This window comes from Coenobita brevimanus, chromosome 71 (assembly GCF_032717465.1).
Source record: "Coenobita brevimanus isolate Jiangsu-jjx chromosome 71, ASM3271746v2, whole genome shotgun sequence".
NCBI classification, from domain to species: domain Eukaryota; kingdom Metazoa; phylum Arthropoda; class Malacostraca; order Decapoda; family Coenobitidae; genus Coenobita; species Coenobita brevimanus.
The window spans coordinates 39,995,401-40,014,860 of record NC_137024.1 but is presented as its reverse complement, the minus strand read 5'-3'; the positions used below and the strand labels follow the sequence as shown (position 1 = coordinate 40,014,860).

General features: G+C 40.8%; 1 protein-coding gene and 1 pseudogene across 5 annotated transcripts in view; one reads left to right on the top strand and one right to left on the bottom strand.

The window, feature by feature from the left end:
• The window catches only part of LOC145406647 (uncharacterized), a 488,439-nt gene that overhangs the window by 108,233 nt on the left and 360,746 nt on the right, over positions 1-19,460 (top strand). For all 5 annotated transcript variants that reach the window (XM_080277733.1, XM_080277730.1, XM_080277729.1 and 2 more), the window contains exon 4: positions 17,098-17,259. In XM_080277733.1, the coding sequence (XP_080133859.1) occupies positions 17,098-17,259 (162 nt within the window). The remainder of the gene's footprint in view (positions 1-17,097; positions 17,260-19,460) is intronic.
• Positions 2,718-2,835, bottom strand: LOC145406935 (5S ribosomal RNA; annotated as a pseudogene).

Here is a 19,460-nt window from a genome sequence, read left to right as displayed (position 1 = left end):
ACATAGAGAAGAAGAAGGGAATTTTGAAAAAGGTATAATAGAGAAATGCAAGGATGAACCCAAACTGTTTTATAGATTTGTTAATGGCAAACTGAAACAAAAGGAAGGAATCACCAAACTGAAAGTAAAAGGTGAGGTCTATAAAGATGCAGCAATGCAAGCTGAAATAATGAACAAATATTTCCAATCGGTTTTCACTAATGAAAAAGAGTTTGTAGAAGGGGAGGGAGTGATTAGAAATGTACCGGTGATAAAAGATATGAAAGTGGAGGTACAGGAAGTGTATAAATTACTGGAAACTCAAGATGTAAGGAAAGCCCCAGGACCTGATGGAATTTCTAATTGGGTACTGAAGGAATGCAGAGAACAACTGGCGGATAAAATTCACAGTTTAATCGTGTGTTCTCTGGAAGAGGGGAAAGTGCCACAAGAATGGAAGAGGGCAAATGTGGTACCAATTTATAAGGGAGGAAATAGGGAAGAACCCTTGAAATATAGGCCAGTGTCTCTAACCAGCATGGTCGCAAAATTGTGCGAGAGAATCCTGAAAGCCAGATGGATAAAATATCTGGAAGAGATGAATATTTTGTCTGAATGTCAGTTTGGATTCAGAAGTGGAAGGTCATGTGTTTCTAACTTGTTGAGCTTTTACTCAAGAGCGATTGATGTGGTACAGGAGAGAGATGGTTGGGTGGATTGTGTGCACTTAGAGAAGGCTTTTGACAAGGTACCTCATAAGAGACTAATGTGGAAACTAGAATATATAGGAGGACTGAAGGGGAAATGTCTGGAATGGATGAGAGACTTTTTGAGAGACAGACAAATGAGGAGAGTAATAAAGGATAAGATGTCTGGATGGAGGGAAGTAACAAGTGGAGTCCTTCAAGGCTCGGTGTTGGTGCCAGTAATGTTCCTGATTTACGTAAATGATATTGTAGATGGAGTGAACAGTTGCAAGTCTGTTTGCTGATGATGTAATGATCTTGAGGAAGGTAGAGGTTGAGGAGGATTGTAAAATGCTGCAGGAGGATTTGGATAGGATACGTGATTGGGGCCGTACGTGGGAAATGAAATTTAATGTAAAGAAATGTAAAATATTGGAAATGGGTAAAAGTACCAGGAGGCCATCACTGAATTATTTGTTGGGTAATGAATTAATCACCAAAATGAGAGAAGAGAAAGATTTGGGAGTGCTGGTCCAAGATAGTTTGTCACCAGAAAAGCACATTAACAAGATAGTTGGAGAGACTTATAAACTCTTGACTAACATAAGAGTAGCATTTCATTATATGGATGAGGAGATGATGAAAAAATTAATAGTGGCCATGATCCGCCCCAGGTTAGAATATGCAGCGGTAGTGTGGTCCCCACACAAAAAGAAAGATATAAACAAGATTGAGAGAATACAAAGAACAGCAACCAAGATGGTCTCCAGTCTGGCAGACCTGTCATACAGAGAGAGGCTGGAAAAGCTGGATTTGCCTTCCTTAGAGAAAAGGAGAAAGAGGGGAGATATGATTGCAGTGTTCAGGACCATGGTGGGAGTAGATAAAATTGACAAAGAAGATCTGTTTGTATGGGATAAGAGAGCAACAAGAGGACACGGAATGAAATTGAAAAAGTCAAGCTGCTTGAAGGATATCAAGAAATATAGCTTTCCTTACAGAAGTATAGACTTATGGAATAGCCTGGACAAAGAGATTGTCCAGTCTAAAAACTTAAATGAGTTTAAAGCTAAATTTGACTTATTGAGAAACAGTGACGGAAACCCACGAGCATAGCACATTCCGTGTATATCACAATTAGGTATATTAGGTAAATACATAAATATTTGAACCGATTTAGACGAAGAGGTGGTGCATGAGAAAAACATTCATGTGTGTAAAGGTAGACTTGATAAATGTGGATCTGGAGACAAGACAACACGAGCATTGCTCGATTCCTGTATACTACAAATAGGTAAATACAAATATGGAAAAACACACACACACACACACACACACACACACACACACACACAGAATATATATATAGATTTATCTACACATACACACACACGGAATATATATAGATTTATCTACACACACACACACACACACACACACACACACACACACACACACACACACACACACACACACACACACACACACACACACACACACACACACATGTGTCTAACATGGTTTTCCCTGTGACGAAAATGATCTAACACGGTACAGTTTTCTGTAAGCAATATTGCTTCTATCATGGCCATTGATGAAGCTAACACTTTTTTTTTTTTTTTTAACCGGCCGGGCGGTGATGAGATGAATCGTAGGTGCATTCCCTTGCCAGCGGGTGTCCTCCTAGCCAATCATGCTTCAGCATTGTCGCTTTTGAACTACCCAGTTAATCAGGACACTTCTTGCTCCTTGCTTCCTCCCCACTCTGCCTCCTGAGAAGTGTTATAAGTGCTGTTGACTTTGATGGATTTTAGCTAGTGTTCTCCCATCTACCTCCACACTGGCATAGTGTGTCTCCTCTTATCCTCCCATAAGGTAAATAAAATGTGGCTTTTAACTGTAATAATTCTCTTTTTGAACTTTCATTCATTCATTCATTGCCAGACGCCATGTATCCCAAACGGGGTGGCCAAGGGCTTAAGAGTTAATAGTTTTACAGGGAGGGGCACTAATCCTCCACCAACCCCACTTGACACGTAGGGAGAACGTTATGCCAACAGCATCTGGTGTTCCCAGACGGTCACCCATCCAAGTACTAACCAGACCCAACGTTGCTTAACTTCGCTGATCGGACGGGAAGTGGTGTACTCAATGTGGTATGAACTTTTTGAACCATATTAATGCTTCTTAGGAGGTTAAAATTGGGTATAAAACAATTTTGCACCACAAGGGGAGGAAAGTAGACTTTGGCCAGAGGTGCATAAGGAACTACTGGATTTCAAGGTTCCCTGTAACATGAAGTTTCTCTAACGAAAGGGATGTGAAAGCAATTAACTGTGTATATATATATATATATATATATATATATATATATATATATATATATACAGACACACACTCAATCCTTGAATACGGCAGGGAACAAGGCCTGTGGTACTCAAATCCATGCCACTCAAGCAATATGTTTGCATGTATAATGGTACAATGTGTTCTGGCAACCTTCCAAAACTCTCACTTTTACCCTTTCTTACCACTGTACCCCATGTAAATTACCCCCAATTATACCTTCCATCAGGTAAAACACTGAAACGGATCTAGGTATTGTCCTTAACCTGTTATACGCGGGCAACTTCTCAATTATATGACTGTGTGGGGCGGCATATTTTTGGAAAATTAAAGTATCAGAGAATAAGCCTAAACATGCATAAATGGATGAAAAACGAAGACAAGAGGCGTTACACAAGTGGTAATACGTCTGCTGGCTGTGGGAGGAGGAGGGGAAGAGTGAGGGAGGAGCACGGGCAGGCAGCATATCACCAGGTGTGCTTGAGGCACACTCAGTTTAGTTTTCATTACCACTGAACACTTTATCATTATTCATTCTTTACACTAGTCATTGTCTTCAAAATCTTATGTATGTTTTTTCTCTTTTTTCCTGAACTATTATAACAATAAAACTTATGTACAGTTATTCTATTTTATTTGAACAATTATAACACTACAACCTACTTGTGTATATTGTGTTTTACTTGTTTCAAGGCTTGGGAGGGAAGGAGGCAGGATAGAAGATGACAAGAATGCCTTATCACCCAATTTTACCAGTAAATTAGTACCGACAATGACCGGAAGTTACGTAATGTTGCCTGCCTCCTTGCACACGGATGTTATGTAACGTCGCACGCTTGTTAGGGGTTAAGAACATCAGTGGCATTAAAAGCAGCATTAACAAAAACGTTGGACTGGTTGTTCTTGTATTGTTGTCAAAGTTTCGTCTTCTCTTGTATCGTGTGTCCTCTGGGAAAGACGTTAGACTGTTTGTTAGACAAAAATTTATGGTCGGGCTGTTTTAGGAGACAAAATGGAATGAGAATTTTTTCTAACCAGAGAAACATGACTCTTTCATCCATGTGTTCTCTTGAGCTAGCATTCAGTTTCACATTCTTCATTTGATATTACGCTTCCCAACACATTTCGGACTGACTGAGCTGTTTAGCCATATGCTCAGTAAGTCTGATATGTACACTGAAAGCAAGCAAATTAGCTGTATTGTCCTTTTTGGGGGCACTACAAAAGATTTTTAGACAGTTACATAATTGTATAATGGTTTTGAGAGCAAGGGCTTCATTACTTCCCAGAAATTTGTTTCTTGTCGGTGTTCATTTAATGCAACCTCTGCAAAAGGTTGGAGCTTACTGTGGGTATATTAGGAGGTAAGAAGCTAGTCAGGACACACTATTCGTAAGTACTTTATGTCTTGAGACATGAGCAAGAATGTCTGTGTAGACATTACAGTGAGTCCTTGAAATACTAAAACTCGAAGTAAAATTTCCGATGGTATGAAAGCGATAAATGTAGGACAAATTCCACAATATGAAAGTATCTGTCTCGATGATATGAAAAACGATACGAGAGGAAATACAAAAATTAAAAGTGGTGCGCTGCACAGCGCTGTGCTCGCTTGGGGAGAGAAAACGAACTAACCCCTCTCTGGTAAACACATTTTTGCGTGCTTCCCAGTCGAGTCACGTCCGTCCTCTTCTCTCAGCTTCACTGTACGTTACACTGTTTTTCGCTGTTCTTCATCATCTTGTATTTTCACCATGCCTCCCCAGCGCCCTGCATCATCTCCAGCATCCGGGGAACCAGGTGCAAAGAAGAAACAGCATCGTACACTCACTCTTGAGAGGAAATTGGAAATACAGTAGTTAAATTGATGTATTTACCGGTAAATGTACAATGAAAGACACGACTATCTTCCCTGTTCAGTCTGAAGAAAATTTACACCAGGTGAAATTCAATGAAAACCCTGTTTCTACTAGTGTGTGTTTCAAATGGTTCGATTTTTCCACGTTGTATTCGTCAGACTTTGGGAAGATACTTGTGTCTTTCATTGTACACTTGAAGCAGCAGAAACACCTTACCAACTCAATGCATAATCCTCCAGCATGTTTCTGTAATTTTCTGACAACTCTCAGTTTGGCAAATTACTTTTTCTTGCTGAAAAATTTCCTCCCCATTATTATTGTCACTTTCCCCTACAATCATTTTCAGCGCAGTGGAAGAAACTCAGCGTGCTCAAAGGTGGCTATCATTTCCCAGTTTCCCAACTGGAGGTTAGGTTAGGTTAAAATTATTAGGTACAGATAAGTTCGGTTTGGCCAGGTTTAGTTAAACACTTAGGGAAGAACAGTCCTTGCCGCCATTATGTTAACGAAATAAACAAGAGTTGTCACACCAGAACAGCTAAAAATGACGGGGAAACAGATTTAGTAAGAAACGTTTACTGTATTTACCAACCCAGAAATAATCTGAAAATTATAACAGACTATCAAGAACTGATTTGGTAAGGTGCTTTTACCGCTTAAAGTAAAACGTATGATTAGCCACCTCAATGGCTGTGGGCTCAGATATTTGCATGCTCCCGTGGTCGGCCTTGGGACCATTCTTTCAAAGTTCTAAAATTAGTGTCTGGCCCTTGGCCTTTGATTGATACTGCTACTGTGAGTGAGGCAATAGGCAGGATGAAGGTGGGGAAGGCAGCAGGTGTGTCTGGGTTGACTGCCGAAATGTTGAAGGCCTCAGGCGATATAGGGGTGAGTTTAGTCACTGACCTGATAAATGGGATTATTTATGAGTGTGTTGTCCCAGATGATTGTCTGAAGAGTGTAATTGTAAATGTGTATAAAGGGAAGGGTGATGCCCTGGAAAGAGGAAATTATAGAGGTATAAAGCTCTTAGATCAGATAATGAAGGTAATGGAGCAAGTTTTAGAAGGTATGATTAGAGAAAGAGTGAATATTGATGAGATGCAGTTTGGGTTTATGCCAGGTAGGGGGACCACTGATGCCATATTCATTGTTCGACAGCTTCAGGAAAAATATATTGGTAGGAGAAGGGATCCTTATTTTGTTTTTGTTGATTTGGAAAAGGCCTTTGACAGAGTCCCTAGAGAGGTGGTGAAGTGGGCAATGAGAAAGCTTGGCTTGGAGGAGTGGCTGGTTAGGGTGGTTATGGCCATGTATGTGGGTGCTCACACCCAGGTGAGAGTGAATGGAGATTTGAGTAATGAGTTTTCTGTGAATGTTGGTGTGCATCAGGGGTCAGTCTTGAGTCCCATGTTGTTTATCATGGTACTTAAAGCCCTTTCACGTGACTTTAGAAACGGACTCCCATGGGAGTTGTTGTATGCTGATGATTTGGTGTTGATTGCAGAGAATGAAAGGGAAGTGGAGAGATGGTATGGGGCACAAGGGTTTAAGGGTAAATGCAGATAAAACAAAAGTGATGATATCTAGGGTTGGTGGCGGTACTGTCAAAGACGAGGGAGAGTGGCCATGTGCAGTTTGCCACAAGGGCTTGGGAAGTAATTCCATCTTGTGCGGTGTGTGTGTGATAAATGGGTGCATAAGAGATGTAGTGGTATCAGAGGTAGACTTCGAGATAATGCTGATTTTATGTGTATGGCGTGCCGGGGTGAGCAGGTGGAGATTGTCAGACGTGAAAGGATTGAACTTGCAGGTGAATCTCTTGAGTGTGTGGAAGAGTTTTGTTATTTGGGAGACATGTTGTGTGCTCGAGGTGGGGCTGGAGCTAGCTCTGTGGTTAGGGTGAGAAGTGGTTGGAAGAAGTTCAGGGAGCTCTTGCCTCTCCTGACATTGAGAGGGCTCTCCCTACGTGCTAAGGGGTCTTTGTATGCAGCATGTGTTAGGAGTGTAATGCTGTATGGCAGTGAGACCTGGGCAGTGAAGGAGGAAGATATTCGCCAGCTCAGACGTACAGAAATGACAATGATTAGGTGGATGTGCAGTGCGTCCCTGCGTCCAAGGCCTGGAGGGGCTGTGTTTACAATGGAAGAGTTGAGAGGTAGGATGGGACTGGAGTGTATTGGTGTTGTGATGAGGAGAGGTAGATTGAGGTGGTTTGGACATGTGGAGAGGATGGGGGATGATAATTGGGTGAGGAAGGTGAGAAGTGTTAATATTGGGGGTGGGGTTATGAGGGGTAGACCGAGAAAGACATGGGACGAGGTCATTAAGTGTGACCTTAGGGTTAAGGGACTGAACAGGGAGGCTGCAATGGATCGTGCAGCGTGGAAAGCCGCCATTAGGTGACCAAGGCCGACACATGCAAGCATGTTGGAGCCTTTAAAAATGAAAACGAAAACGATACATATGTGAAAAGACTCGTCTGGCACACCTGGCTCCCCCCCCCCCCCCAAACCCATGCTGTGATTTGCTATGATTGGTGTAAGAATTAATAAAATTAGGATGCATGTTACATCACCATGTATGCGTCGGCCGAAAACGTCTGGGACGAAGTGAACTGTGAATGCCAGACTGCTTGAGGTGGTAGAGTAGGGTTGTGTAAACACATCAGTGCCCCTCATTCCCTTCCCATAATTGCTCGCAGTTTTTTTTAACTCACCCCAACTCAACGTCACTGACACCAGTACAGTAAGGTGTTGTTCAGGGCCAGCAGCTATGAAAGTGATAATGTAATACAGTAATCCCTCTAATATCCGAACGCCCAATATCCGAACATCCCCACTAACCGGACATAATCCTCCTGGGATCCAATATTCCCAAAATGGGCCAAAAACCGCAAAAAATTCGAAAAAAATCTGACTTTTTTTCCCTCCCATAATTTGAAATTCCCGCCTGGCGCCAAACAGCTGTTACACCATGGTCCCTTCACCCCTTCCTTCCTCCCCCTCCCCCCTCCCCTGTCAGGTTGCCATTTGGTATTTTTCATTACCAAGTGTGGGCCAATTTGATAATGAAAAATTCGTTTGGTAATGCATTAGAATAATGCATTACCAAATGGATTTTTCACATGTATGAGGATACACAGGATGGAGATGGTGGATTGTTTGCTCTCTCTGATTAATCTGCTACCCTACATACTGTAGTGTGAAAATAATCAACATGGTGTTAGTTATAAGGAGAGTGATTACATGTATTTCCACTTGTATATATAATTAGTGAAGAATATATGCTAGCTTTACGAATTTGGTAATGAAAAGTTATATTTGACAATGAAAGTTGAGGAGATTGGTAATGTGGCTGTTGTGATCTGGCAACTCTGTTACCCCACCAACATCAACAGTCACAGCTTAACTCCGATGGAGAGCAGATACTCATAACAGTGCAAGCCACAGGTGCTTGTTTTTTGTGAATAAACAGTGAATAAACTTCAATACCTTGCCACTAGAACACACAGGAATTTACAGTGTTGTGCAGTGTTAAGAAATTAGAATTTAGAGTGCAGAGGATTAACTGTGGACTGCAAACTGGCGGTTCAAACCAGTCCAAGAGCAAGGGACTTGTAAGTACCCAGAATGTTTAATATTGTATAAACTCACCTCTAAAACCTCATTTTATGGTTCTTTTGCATTTATTTCAGTCTTTTATGTCCCTTATTGGTGTGATTTGGGTCTTAAATAGGTGCAATGCATGTCCAGAGGGAGTTGTATAGGTGTTTTTCAGAGTTAGGGTCCGTAAGTACAAGTCCATAAGCTGGGGCCCAATATCCGGACAGGACCACTATCCGGACCTGCCTATGGCTCTATTGATCCGGATATTGGAGGGGTTACTGTACATTATTGTTTGTATCAGTCCTCTCTCTTTCACTCATACACACAACAGCAAACAAAAGAATGAGCAGTAAATACACTAACTCTAAGGAGCAGAAATAACTGTGCTCAGTTGGTCCGAAATATATTGGGCAGAGTGATACCGAACGAAGAATGTGGAACTGAATGCTAACCTACGAGAACATGTGGGACGAAAGAGTATTTTTTTATGATCAGCAAATGTTTTTGTTTCATATCGTCTCATATAGTTGTAAAACCCATAATCTTTTGTGTAAGCATACAGCCTAAAGACCTTACCAATTCAGTTCATATTCCTCTAGTTTATCTTCTATATTTTTCTGACTATTTTGAGGGTGGTAACTTACTCAAAATTAGGGCTCATGTAACATTAGCATGTAAACATCGGCGTGGAGTGAAGTGAATGCCTGACCGATGGGATGGTAGAGTAGGGTCATGTACACACACCAGTGACCTTCATTCCCTTCCCGTAATTGTTCGCAGTTTTTTATAATGCCCTAACTCAACGTCATTCACACCGAAACAGTGAAGTGTTGTTCAAGGCCAGCAACTATGAAGGGGTAAATGGAATACTGTATGAGAAATTCAAAATGGGCATGGTGCATAGCGCCGCACTCGCTTGCTGAGAGAAAACAAACTAACCTCTCTCGTGATAAACAAATTTTTGTGCGCTTCTCAGTTGAGTCCACATCCCTCCTCTCCTCACAGCCTCGCTGTACATGAGGATATTTTTACAGCCCATCACTTTTTCGTATTGTTTCGCCATGCCTCCCAAGCGCCCTGCATTATCTCCAGCATTTGGGGAGCCCGCTGCAAAGAAGCAGCAGCACCATACTCTAATTCTGAAAAGGAAATTGGAAATTATAAGACCGCATGAGAAGGGGCAGGGAGTCTCGGAGATTGGGCATGCTTTAAGCCTTGCTGTTTCCTCCATTGGAACTCTGACGAAAAGGAGATGTACAAGAATATGGCCACCTCCTTCTGTACAACTGTATACAAGTATTGCTTACTTCTTAATAGGGGGTGGTGAAGTTTAGGTGGGGGTCCAAGGGGGTCCTGTGACGCATCCCCCCATTTATATGGATATTTCAGTGAGGAAAATCATTCCGATATACAAAATTTCGAATTAAGAAAGGTTTTATTGGTCCCAATCCCTTTCGTATATCAAGGACTCACTGTACTTAGATAGCAGGCAGTGTTGTAGTGTGGTTATATGCTAATCAGAATATGAACTAGGCTGAGAAACTGGAATGGAGTTTCTACAGTAAAAGTCCTGGCTGATGCCGAGAAATTGGATTTGCCGAATAATTGAAAAACCTGCCCACTCAGTACCTTAAATGTATTGGTGAACACTGTCATCACTACCTGTGGTATTACAGTTGTGTTTGGAGAGAGTGCTGCATACTGTACAATACTGTAATCAATACAGTACTATACCAGAATCTGAAATGTATATGTAAATTAGTGAACATACACAAGTGTAATGACACAGTAGGTCTCCAAGTCACAGATAACACATCCTGGATGGCCGAAATGATACGGAATATTACCTACCCATTCAGTACATCATTTGTATTGGTGAACACTGTCATCACTACTTAATTTATTATGAATGTGTTTGGAGTGAGTACTGTATACAGTACTCATTCCAAACACAAAATAAAATAGTTGGAAAAATACATAAAATAAACTGGAGGAATATGAATTGGTAAGGTCTTTCTGATGAAAGTTAAACATTTATTTAGCACTCATTCTTTTGTTCGTTTTTGTGTTTATATGTGAAAGGGAGAGTATTGATGCAAACAATAGTGTATTCCATTAACCTCTTAATAACCCCTGGCATTGAACAACCCTTTACAGTACCGGTGTCAGTGACATCGAGTTGGTGTGAGCTATAAAAAAACTGAACAATTATGGGAAGGGAATGAAATTTACTGGTATGTTTACATGACTCTAGGTTACCAGTTCAAGCAGTCAGGCGGTCGCTTAATCTCAGATGTTCGCCCCTTTGGTAAATGCACACTTTATCATTTCTTCCGTGAATCATAGCAACTCATAGCATGGATTTAGGAAGCTAAAAAAACACATTGGTAAGTACACCAGGTGATTCTCTTCACATGTTTAACCCACCCCATCCCAACCACTTTTCCACCACTGACTTCCCCCAATCCCAACCATTTTTTTTTTTTTTTTTTTGCTCAAACCTCCGCTTTTGGTGAGAAACATAAAAAATTCATAGAGAAATCGCTCACCTGAGGTTTGAAATACTCGATCCAGGTAGTAGTACCTCCTTACCTTACTGGGTTTTCTAACAGGCTGGCTCCAAAGAAAACGAGTTCTATGGGAGGGTAACTATTTCACACCACTCATAAATGGTATTTATTTATTTACTTGGTACGAATTTATATGTAGTATGAGAGTATATTGGTTTTTAAACAGTAATATAGGCATTATACGCATTGTTTCACTCACTAACTCATCACCATACCTGACTTTTTTGCCACATTACCTGATGATCATTTCTGACTGTTTCTTCCTCTAATGCTATGTAAAGTTTGTCCTCCACATTGTCATTGATTGGGGAATCACTCTGGCCCTGAATTTTGTACCGTTGCATGACATGGCTTTACTTGCCAGGTCACTGATAACAGGTGAATTGCTGAGACAATGGCATGCAGGGGGGGGAGGTCATGCTGGGTAAGGCATTGTTCCTGCCTGGCATCTTGTAGAGGAAGGTGTCCCATGTTTACGTACCAAAAATCACTTGTGAAAATTGAAAATTGTGCAAATTAGGGACCTTGCAATTGATTCACGTTTATATATGTCGACGGGATTGACAGTGACAAAACGTGTGGACGTTAATTCACCTTGATGGGACGCCGTGGGTTAAGAATATTAAATGGAAGGAATTTAATCCCTCTTTTGGTACGTAGAGTAAGTTTCTTCCATTCTTCTGAAATCAGTTTAATTTTCCTAAAGACGTGAAGATAATAGTCTGATGCACCTAACAATGTGTTATTTAGCTTCCTAAACCCATGCTGTTATTTTGCTGTGATTCATGAAAGAATTGAAATGTTACGGTTCATTTATGAAAGGGACGAAAACCTCTGAGATTAAGTGACTGTCTTAGTGCTTGGAATCGTATCATAGTCATGTAAACAAACCAGTGACTTTCGTTCTCTTCCATTATTGTTCACAGTTTTTATATGGTAGCTCACACTAACTCGACATCACTGACACTGGTACTGTAAACAGTTGTTCAGTGCCGAGGGTTATTAAAGGGTTAATGGAATACATTACTGTTTGTATCAATACTCATTCTTTCACATATAAACACAAAAAACAAACAAAAGAATGAGCGCTAAATATACGTTTAACTTTCATCAGAAAGACCTTACCAGTTCATATTCCTTCAGTTTCTTTTATGTACTTTTCCGGCTTTAGGCTAGGTACAGTCAACCCGTCAATGGCCGTCGGTGTTGAATGACGTTTAGCTGATAAATGGCCACGGGTGTTGTTTGAGTGTGGCTTATAAAAAACTGCAAAATTTTTGAGAAGTGAATGAACATTCTGAACATCTTCAGACTGACCTACACTACACTCTCATACACCTTGTCAAGCAGTTCAGAGCCTGCTGCTGTGATGAGTGGATTTTCAATTTTTTTTGCTCCTGACCATGCCTAAACAAGCACAACTACACCCAGGCAGAAAATATCATCTTTGTCCTCTCTTGCAGAACACACACGACCACCTGCTTATGATTATGAATTAATACAGGCATAAACAAAAAAGACATGATAAGTGAAAAATTCATTTTTGTTGTGATATCTTTACCTATTTGCTCAGGTTTGTTGTACTGTGCTGGTTTGGATCATTCGATGCGGTGCGACTTGTAGAAAACTGTGAAAACTTTCAGGAAGTGAACGAACATCTGGGATATAAGACTGACCTTCACTCTCTGACACCTCATATGTCACTGTCATATCGCCACCTGCTGCTGTGACGAGTGGATGTACGATTTTTTCGCTCTTGGCCATGCCTAAACACACATAGTTACACCCATTATCTGACCCAGACAGAAAATATCATCTTTTTCCTCCCCTGCAAAACACACACAACCACCCTCTTTACGATTATAAAAAAACATAGGCATAACCAAAAAAGACATGAAAGTAAAAGAAAAATTATTTTTTGGTATCTTTACCTATTTGCTCAAGTTCGTTGCACTGTTTTGAATCATTTTACATATTCTTTGCCTTTTACAAGCATAACAGGATAGTTCTCTGTGTTCACGTAATGCTTTCGTGGGTGAAAAGAACTTCCTTCCCTTCCTGCTAATCAGCTCGTGTGAGGTGCGAATGGCAGGTCATCTTACAATTCTGATGGCGTAAAGTGCTGGGAAACATCCAGCTGTACCCTTTTTCCTTACCCAGGCAGAAAATATCATACTTTCCCACACTTACGACAGACAGACAGCAACATATATTGCGAAAAGAACAAGGTAAAATGATGTGTTATTACGGAAAAAATAAGTTTTCCCCTATCTGAAAATTTATTTATTTCTGCATTTTCTCTGTATTCGTAATAATTAGACTTATTCATAGTTTTGAAACTGCATTACGATTCTATATTAAGCCATGCACATGGTGTGGGAGCGGCAAGTTGCGACTCAGCATCCTATTGCTAATTGGATCTGACCCTTCTTGTTCATCTCCCGTGGGAGAGCCTGGTGTCGGGGGACAGGCAATTTTCGCATTTAGGACTGAAAATTCAATCCTTTCCCTCCCTTTTCCATGCATGGGCACAACAATAACTCAACACTACCATAAACATATTTTGTGTCAAAAAGATGAAAAAATATTCATAATAATTTTTTTTCAAGCCAAGCCTAACATATTATGTGCTGAAATAACTCAATATCATCACATATAATATACGTGCGACATTTTAGCACAATTCACATTGTTTTGGGAGGTTTAAAAAAAAAAAAAAAAAAAAAAAAAAAGTGCGATGCAATGCGGCAGCACCTCTCAGTGGCGAATATCAGTTGCCGATATTTTTGCAACTTTTGTGCTCATTTCAAGCCACAGAATGAGTCTAGAAAGCTTGGATTTGCACTGTTAGGTGCATCTGAACTTTCTCTTCAATATGGCAAGAAAGAAAATCAATTTTTGCAACTTCCGAGAATGGCCCCGGCGTCAGCCTGGGTTGCACATAAAATTCTGGACCCATGGCCATGGAGGGGCTAAACTCGGTTAGGTTAGGTTTAGTTAAACACTTAGGACAGTCCGTTCCACCATTATGCTGAGGAATCAAAGTACAAGAGCTGCCACAGCCGTACAGCTAAGAACAACGGGGAAAATTATTTAACAAGAAACATTATTTATGGGTATTCCTTTACAGTATCCGTGGCTCATAAGCTACGCAGTTATCGGTAATGTCATTTTCAGGAAGGCGTCAAGAGTTAGCAAATTTCAAGAATTAGCGAGGTTGCATGGAACTTAACCCTCGCTAATTTGGGGGGGAGGGGGGATGTTACTGTACTGTATGATGCTGTGCAATATTATAATCGACACAGTACTATACCTAAATCTGAAAAATATAGAAACTAGTGAACATATACAAGTGTAATGATACAGTAGGCCTACAAGTCACAGATAACACTTCCTAGACTGCCGAGATGCTTCCAAACATCTGCCAAACAATCAAAGAGTTTCGTAAATGGGACTATTTCTCAAAACTGCCAAAATATCAGATCTACCGAATAATTAACTGCCGAATAATAGGACTTTTACTGTATAATGAGATAGGATGATGGTTTAATGTGTGGTGTGATTGAATTTATGAATGAGATATTTAATAAGTTAAATTTTGGAGCTTACAAATTCTGTCTCTATCTATCTATTGCCAGATGCGATAATCCCAGAAGGGGTGGCCATTTGATTTTGAGTTATGTTTTTTATGGGAAGGGGCACCAACCCTCCACCAACCCACTTGTTGACACGTAGGGAGAACATATGATTTGGTTATATGGTTACCACCCAGTGTTGTAAATGGTTTCTTGGCCTACAGGAAACCATTTGGCTTGTCACTTAATGAAAAGTCACCTGTAAAGGAAAGAAAAGTAATAAGAAGTGACAGGCAAGATGGGAGAAATAGGAAGAGAGGAGGGCGGGCACAGAAAAAGAATGATAAAGACTAAAGAAGAAAGTAGGCAGCACTACATCAAGTGAGTTGATGATGGTTGCCACCACCTACCATAACTAAGAGGTCACTGTACATATTTATCTTTTAACCCTCTTGTGGACAGCATAAGGTCAATTTTCATTCCATGACGACACGCTTTGGCAGCCTCAGAAGCTGCTATGCCTGACATTTAAAGTGTCTCTTCTTAGGCAACTTTTTTCTTTAAGAATCTCCTTAGCATGCATAAAGTATCAGGTTTCAGAAAGGAATAGTCTATAAGGTAATTATAAAATAAATGTGGTGGGGGCACTCACCATCCACTCACTCGATGTAGTGCTGCTTTGGCGTCTGCCATTTCCTCTCGTCCTTCCTTATTTACATTATTACAAATTCTAAAAAAGACTGGTACTCTTCAGGTGCACGAATGCTTAAATGGATTGCTACACTATAAAATGGAACTGAATGGAATTAGTTAACCCGCCCCATCCCGACCACTTTTCCACCACTGACTCCCCGCAATCCCGACCATTTTTGGAAATTTTTTTTGTTTGGCTCAAACCTCCGCTTTTGGTGAGAAACATCGAAAAATCATAGAGAAATCGCTTACCTGAGGTTTAAAATACTCGAAACAGGTAGCAGTACCTCCTCACCTTACTGTGTTTTCTATCAGACTGGCTACAAAGAAAACGAGGTCTATGGGAGAGTAACCATTCCACACCACTCGTAAACGGTATTTATTTATTTATTTGGTACGAATTTATATGTAGTACGAGAGAATATTGGTTTTCACATAGTAATATAGGCAATATAAGCATTGTTTCACTCGTGAAACACATCAACATACGTGACCTTTTTTGGCGACATTTCCTGATCATCATTTCTGACTGTTTCTTCCTCTAATGCTATGTAAAGCTTGTCTTGCACATTGTCATCGACTGGGGAATCACTCTGGCCTTGAATTTCGTACTGTGGCATGATATGGCTTTACTGGCCAGGTCACTGGTAACAGGTGAACTGCTGAGACAATGGCATGCAGGGGGAGGGGGGAGGTCATGCTGGGTAAGGCATTGTCCTTGCCTGGCATCTTGTAGAGGAAGGTGTCCCATGTATACGTACCAAAAGTCACTCGCGAAAATCAGAAATTGTGCAAATTAAACTATAAACAGGCATCCTAGTACCTTACTAATGTTGCCCTGCATTATGGTGTAAGAGACTCCGGTAATCCACATGCTCCATCACACATTACATGCCTAGCATGAGGAACCTTACCTGAAAAAGATGTAACGTTTCTTACGCAGAGCTTTAAACAAGAAATTACTGCAGTTATACTGAATTGCAATTACAAACTCACTGTGTCTGCAATTATGTTACCTGCTAGTTTTATTTTTTCGGATTGTGAATTGCATCTGTGGGATATGTGAAGTGGCTTGGGTTTGGTTGTAGAGGTAAATGGTTTGGTGACTGGATGTGTGGGGTGGGCTGGCTGAGTGACCAGATTAGTGGCTGGTCGGGGAGGGGTTGGTGGTAAGCTAGGTTTGGATGTGGTGAGTTTGATGGATGAGTGGAGTTTGAATGGGTGGGTGGGATCGCAAGGTGATTGGGTTTGGGTAAGAAGGGTGATTGGATATGTTAGTAGGTTGGCTGGTTGGTGGGAGGAGTGGTTGGACAGGATGGATGAGTTCCCAGGGTGAGGTTGATGGTTAGAGTGGGTGAGTATTCAAGGAGAGGTTTGTGGGTATGGTGGGAGGGCCAGGTGGGTTGGTTTGATGGATGCTATTGTTGGGTGAGCAGGGTGGGTGGCATTTGTGGGTGGGGACGGTGGGTGACCGTGGTTGACAGGCAAGATAAGGTGTTGGAATGTGTGTGTCGCCATCCTTTAAGCATCATCCACACTTCAGTACTGTGATTTAAAACTAATAATTTTCAATGTAATTGCTCTTTTTTCTTCCATAATTATGTTTCTGCATCTTGTTAGTATTGTGAGGACTTTTCTGTTTTGAGTAGTTGTGGCAGAAGTGAAAGCATGATGTTAATGTTAGGAAAATATTCAACTTGAAATGGATCCTAGAGATACATTATATCATGCTGCAGCGTTTCTTTAGCAGTATGGTACAGATAAGTATTTTTCAATTTCAGAAAGGTGTAAAAAGGAAAGCAGACGCAATGAACCCAATGATTGGGAATTCTACGTTAGATGTATTTTCTTCTGGTCTGGGAGAAAAGATGGGCAAGATATCATCTCGGAGAGAGTCGGGCAGACAGATCAAGAAAGTTAACAAAGACTTACCAGATTCTCAGGTAAGTATTAGGAAAGTCATCATCATTGTCATCCAAGTCTCTTTTTCCCACCAAATTATAGGGTGAGATACAGTCCAAAGAACAAGAATATTTGTGATATATATATATATATATATATATATATATATATACTGTATATATATAGAGAGAGAGATATATGTATGTGTGTTTGTATACACACAGTAGAACCTCTTTGGTTCACACCCCTTAGTCTGGATTTCAGTTAATTCAGACAGAATGATAAAAATATGAATTCCAAATATATGTCTAAAATAATTCCAAAACCATTTTCACTCTTGAGGCGGAAAGCGACTGTCATTTGTTTGGCCTTGGATCACACTAGGTTGCAACAAGAACAAGAGGCCCCTTTGTTTAATCACAAATGAGCATGATTCTCTCTGTCTGTCTGTCTGTCTTTCTCTCTCTCTCTCTCTCTCTCTCTCTCTCTCTCTCCTGTACAGGATTTCAGAAGTCAGTACTCCTTACCATGGCTCTTAATGCAAATGGAGCCTCTGGAAAGACAAAAGGTGTCAAGGGGAAGCATGTAACGTTACATAATGCTGATAGTGAAAATTCTGGATAATTAGCTGGTGTTTCTGCAGGAAAACTAGTTGGAAAAATGTGGTATTGCCCCCCCCCCTCCCCCCCCCAAAAAAAAAGTATCAAGCGTCAAGAAAAATGCTTGATACATTTTTTTTTTTTTTTTTTTTTTTAAGCTTGATATAAAGTGTGATATTACAGTGAATGTCGTGAAAGTAAAAGAAAAACTCAAAAATTGCCATCGGACACGACTCAGACTAGAAGAGATTGTTTATAAATGGTATGTACGGCAGTGATCGTGCGGAGTGTTATGTGTTATTTCATAAATTGCAGAGTGGTTAGTAAACTCTCAACAGACCTTCCCTACAAAGTGCAAGGCATGAGAGCTACTCAATCACCACATAATGAGCCATTAGCCACCTGTTGCCACCACAGCACAATTTTGCAATTTCATGCCAAAAAATTTTGGTGCTGATGATTGCTGTATTGATAAATTTTGGTTTAAACAGATTCTGTGTCATTTTGTTTCACAATCAGTAATTCTTGGAATTGGAAAATGTGAGTACGTTTAAGTACTTGGGTAGTGTGATGAGTAAGGATGGAGGTTTGGAGGGTGAAGTGCTTGAAAGGGTACAGCAGGGAAGAAAGGTTGCGGGTTCTTTGAAAGCAGTGATAAGAAACAGGGAAGTGAGCATGGAAGTGAAAAAGTTACTACATGACAGTATTGTGATACGAACTCTAACATACGGAAGTGAAGCTTGGACGTTGTTGGAAGGACACAAGTCAAGAGTGAGAGCAGTGGAAATGAGTTATTTAAGAGGAGCCTGTGGAGTCACATGGAGAGACAGGCTGACGAATGCGGATATAAAGGAGCGTTGTGGTGTTGATGTGGATGTGATAGGAAGCGTTGTGAGGAACACACTGAGGTGGTTTGGCCATATGGAGAGGATGGAGGGTGAAAGACTGACGAAGAGAGTGTATGTGAGTGAGGTGGAGGGGGGAAGAGGGAGGGGGAGGCCGAGGATGAGATGGAGGGATGGGGTGGAGAGGTATATGAGAGAGGGGGGTGTGAGTTGGGAGCAGGGCAGTGAAATGGCGGGGGACAGGGCAACTTGGGGGCAATTTGTTTGTGGCCACCCCAAACGGGATTGAGGCGTCTGGCAATAGATAGATAGATGGAAAAGAAAAAAAAAAAAAACTTATGAAAACATCTGTGAATGCTGTCGGGTGAGGCACTTCCCTGGTTACCATAGCAACCCCCCACACTTTGCCACACGATGGCGGTGTGCCATTACACCACAGTAAACTGGCTATTATAATGCTTAGGCTTTTCATTCTGTTATTTAACACAAAAATGTCTGCTGTTCATGACAGCTTAACAGTACTAAGCTAAGACTACATTGTAAAATAACATGATGGAGTGTTAAGTTCAGCTTTTAATGTGCGTACAAAGATACAGTAATACATATAAGATCTGGATGCCAAAGTCCTGGACATATTGGGCTCAGGCTGTTGGACATTTAAAAAAAAAAAAAAAAAAAAAAAAAAATCTACTTTAAATTTGCCACGGAGTGATGAACAGCTGTGTTTTGGCGCGTGGTTCCTCCAACGTCCGCTAGAACGCCCCTGCATCCTCCTCAGTTCCCGCCTACCTACCGTCT